General features: G+C 43.9%; 1 protein-coding gene across 1 annotated transcript; it reads left to right on the forward strand.

Annotated features, from left to right (window-relative positions):
* Window positions 1-581: 581 nt before the first annotated feature.
* On the forward strand, window positions 582-2,098 carry K441DRAFT_659988 (uncharacterized protein). The gene has a single exon (XM_067648625.1). The coding sequence runs from the start codon at window positions 1,000-1,002 to the stop codon at window positions 1,876-1,878; it is 879 nt and encodes a 292-aa protein (XP_067504098.1). The 5' UTR covers window positions 582-999; the 3' UTR covers window positions 1,879-2,098.
* The last annotated feature ends 1,586 nt before the right edge of the window (window positions 2,099-3,684 follow it).

Raw genomic sequence — 3,684 nt, forward strand, 5'->3', positions numbered from 1 at the left:
GACGCGTAAGTATAGTATGGGTATAGGTAAATAAAGCTACCGAACGCGTAAATATTAATAAAGGAGGAAAAGAAGAGAGCTCTATATTATAGAATTAGAATTATAGTAGGCCGTTTTATATAAAACTAGAAGCCCCGCGCGAGCTAGGAGCTAGCGCGGGCATAAGAATAGGAAGAGGGTTAAAAAATGGATTGTTAAGGCGACGATGAGGTCGAAGGCGCGCGACGAGGTCCTCTATACTAACCTAGTACTAACCTAGGCCTCAAAAACGCGTCTAAAAAGTAGGGGCCACCACCAAAAGGGGGGGGTGATATTTGGACGATATGTCGCGGACCTTGGGGGGTCGTGCGTAACCCGAGGTTATGCCAAGCCTAACCCCGACCTCCGATACCCGCGAATGTCGACGGGGGTTGTATGCGTCACGTGCGGCTCAGCGACTGATCGGGCGCTCAGCCGAGCCGTGAACACCACTGTAAATAGATTTAGTGGGGTCGGGAAAATCGTGCGTCAGGTGAGACCGTGCGTTAGCCGAGGAAATCCAGTACTCGCCAATACTCGCTAATATTGATTAGTGCCAATATTGAAAATGAAAACCACGCTGGTGCGTGTCTGTCCTATACAATCAATATACTAGGTAACTCTTACGCTTCAGCATGGGTACTGGGCCTTGGCTAGCAGCCACCGACTGCGTTCGCGAGGTTTGCTTTGTCGTGACCCCGCAAGTGGCTTGAGCTACACCCGAGCCATTGAGAAATCGTCGAATCGTGGAGTCGAATGTCAGCAGATATGTCTTCCACTAGACTCCAATTCTTCGAATTAGTGCTTAGACATACTCTCACACAGCCAGGATGATGGATTTATTGAGGAATGGCGGGGTATTTAAACAAGAGCTGAGTCCTCCTCGCATTTTCAGTTCTGCAACTGATCTTTCCTTCAATAACCCACAATAACCCACAAGTTAGTTCTCTACTCGTAAATTATCATACACTCAAAAGGAGCATGGCTTCTACCAGTGACGCAAAACCCGGTCCTGCTGCTGCCTCGACACAGAGTAACTGGCGTTGGTGCAGCAAATGCCAATGCCTTTTCTTTGCAGGCACAGCAGTCTGTCCTGCTGGGGGTGTACACAATCATTCGGTGAGCGGAGACTATAGCTTGATGCAGTCTGGCGGTCAGATGGGCTGGAAGTGGTGCAAGAAATGTCAAGTTCTATCTTTCACCGGTAACACGATCGGGCCATGCACGGGAGGTGGAGTTCATGATGTATCTGCCAGTGGCAACTATGGCCTTAGCTACAATACTTCGGCCCACGGACAGGCTGGGTGGAAATGGTGCAACAAGTGTCAAGGCCTTGCGTTTGCAGAGAATGCGACTCCAGGGCCATGCCAGATAGGTGGCGACCACGACCATACTGGTAGCGGTGACTATTTCATATCTTGGAATGGAGATCCCGCTGGTGGACAGGACCAGTGGCGATGGTGCTCCAAGTGCCAACTGCTAGCATTCGACGGCCATACAGCCTGCGCCGCCGGCGGTGCCCACATAAGTGCTGGAAGTGGCAATTACACTCTGACAGAGGGCGATCCTACCGGCGGACAGGACAATTGGCGGTGGTGCAACAAATGCTACGGGCTTAGCTTCGCAGGTAACCCATCTCTTGGACCATGCCCTCGAACAGGAACGCACGAACATACTGGCAGCGGCAATTACACGCTACTGACCCAAGGCGGGGCCCAAGGAACCCAAGGCAAATGGGCATGGTGCCAAAATTGTCAGTCGTTATGGTTTACTGGGAATGGAGCAGCGCGGTGCCCTCAGTCTCCTCTCGCGTACCACGTGAGTTCGGGTTCCGCTGACTACGCTCTTGTCGTAGATTAAACCCATGTCATTCGATGGGGCAGTGGGCCATTGGAATTCAAGAAAGGGTTGCCGAAGATGATGCCGATGTCCTTCCTCACGATCTCCGCAGCAAGTAGTAAAACAGATTTACATTTCATTGGGAGGATAACATTTGTTTGGGAGGATGATATTTGGTTGGGTTACTATAAGGTTTTTATTTAAGAAATTGATAATCAAATTAACAGTAGTAGTATGCCATGCAGAAAACATATTCGCGTGAGTCTATGGCTTACTACGATAACCGGTGAATGAAGCTACAGACGCAGACGTCAGCTTAAAGTCACTTCATGTCAACGGTTAGGTTAGGTCACGAAATTTGGCCCTTAACCAAATCAACCGAATTGGTGATTTAACCGGTTAAACCAATATAAAACTACTAAATCAATTAAATGCTAAGCCTATATAAGCTAGTAAACTGGTTAAGAATTTTAACAGGTTAGCCTTTTCTATTGGTTTAACCTAACCACTGACACCACTGCTTCGAATAAAGTGCCTGATATCGAGGCTCGAGTAACATTGTTCCTCGTAATTGAACAAGTTGAAGTTTGTCGCGGTCCAACCCGCCCACAGCAAAGAAATCATCCCCGATGAGTTACAGATCCCGTGATATCTTAGCATTCCTTATGTGGTACCAGGCGTTGGTTGATTGATCTATCTAGGGGCTCGGTTGTTAACAAAATTTGTTGTGCCAAGAATACACCCTACACAATTAGGAAATCACGTAAAAGAACTATATCCTCCCCTACTAAGCCCGGCTTTCTTCTAAAAGCCAAGAGTTAGTAATACTTAGTATAGTATTATAAAATACCCCTAAACTTCCTCCTATTACCTAGCTATAGTAACTTATTTAACCTTAATAACTTTTACTACTTAGGTCTAATTACTATCTATTACTCCCTTTTAGTATATATAAGGCCTTTATCTTTAGACTTTACTAATAATATCCTATTCTATAATTGTGCCCTTATAACCCCCTATCTACAAAGTCCCCTTATATTTAAATCCTTCCTACTCTATTTAGAAGGGCAGCTAGTTTAAAAACTAGATTATTTGTCTATATTTTGTTTATACCTACTATTCTCCCTTAAAAAATCTCGCGACGACCTAAAGAGAAACTCCATAAATACCTTATAGAAAGCCGTTATATTAAAGTAGAAAGGTCCCTCTAATAGCGAGAGATTGTAATAATATAAACCTCTAGGTAAGACGGCTGAACGAGCCCTAATATCTAGATGCGCTAGGAGCTTAAAAACTCTTATATACCTATAGTTACTAGCAGTGCTAAGGAAAACGCAGGCATCCTCTATAGCGGCTATAATACTACTAAAAAGTAACTAGAACCCCTCTAGCCCTACTTAGGCTAATTAGAAGATTAAGCGCTAAAAGTAACTTTAAGATCTTCCTCTAAGCTAGAAATTCTAGAGAAATATACTAATATATCTAACTAGAGAACTAACTAGAACTCTCCTAAAAGACTACTAGCCTATAATTAGCAAAGCGGCGGTATATAAACTATTTATAAGCTAAGTAGGTTTACTCCTTTAGATAACCTAACCTAATTACTAATTTAAGACTTAAGCTTTATAGGGAAACCTATACTAGCTACTAGTGTTAATACTACCTTTATAGCTAAAGCTTCTCTAGGGCTAAGGTTAGAAAGTTAAGAGCCCTAAACTAATTTTCTTTAAGATAGATATTAAGAAGCGGCTATAAGGCTCTTAACAGCTATATAGGAAGGAGCCACTAATAAATATATTAGAAACCTTTAGGGGTAGGTTTAAATCT

Source organism: Cenococcum geophilum (genome assembly GCF_001692895.1).
Source record: "Cenococcum geophilum 1.58 unplaced genomic scaffold K441scaffold_21, whole genome shotgun sequence".
Classification (NCBI taxonomy): domain Eukaryota; kingdom Fungi; phylum Ascomycota; class Dothideomycetes; order Gloniales; family Gloniaceae; genus Cenococcum; species Cenococcum geophilum.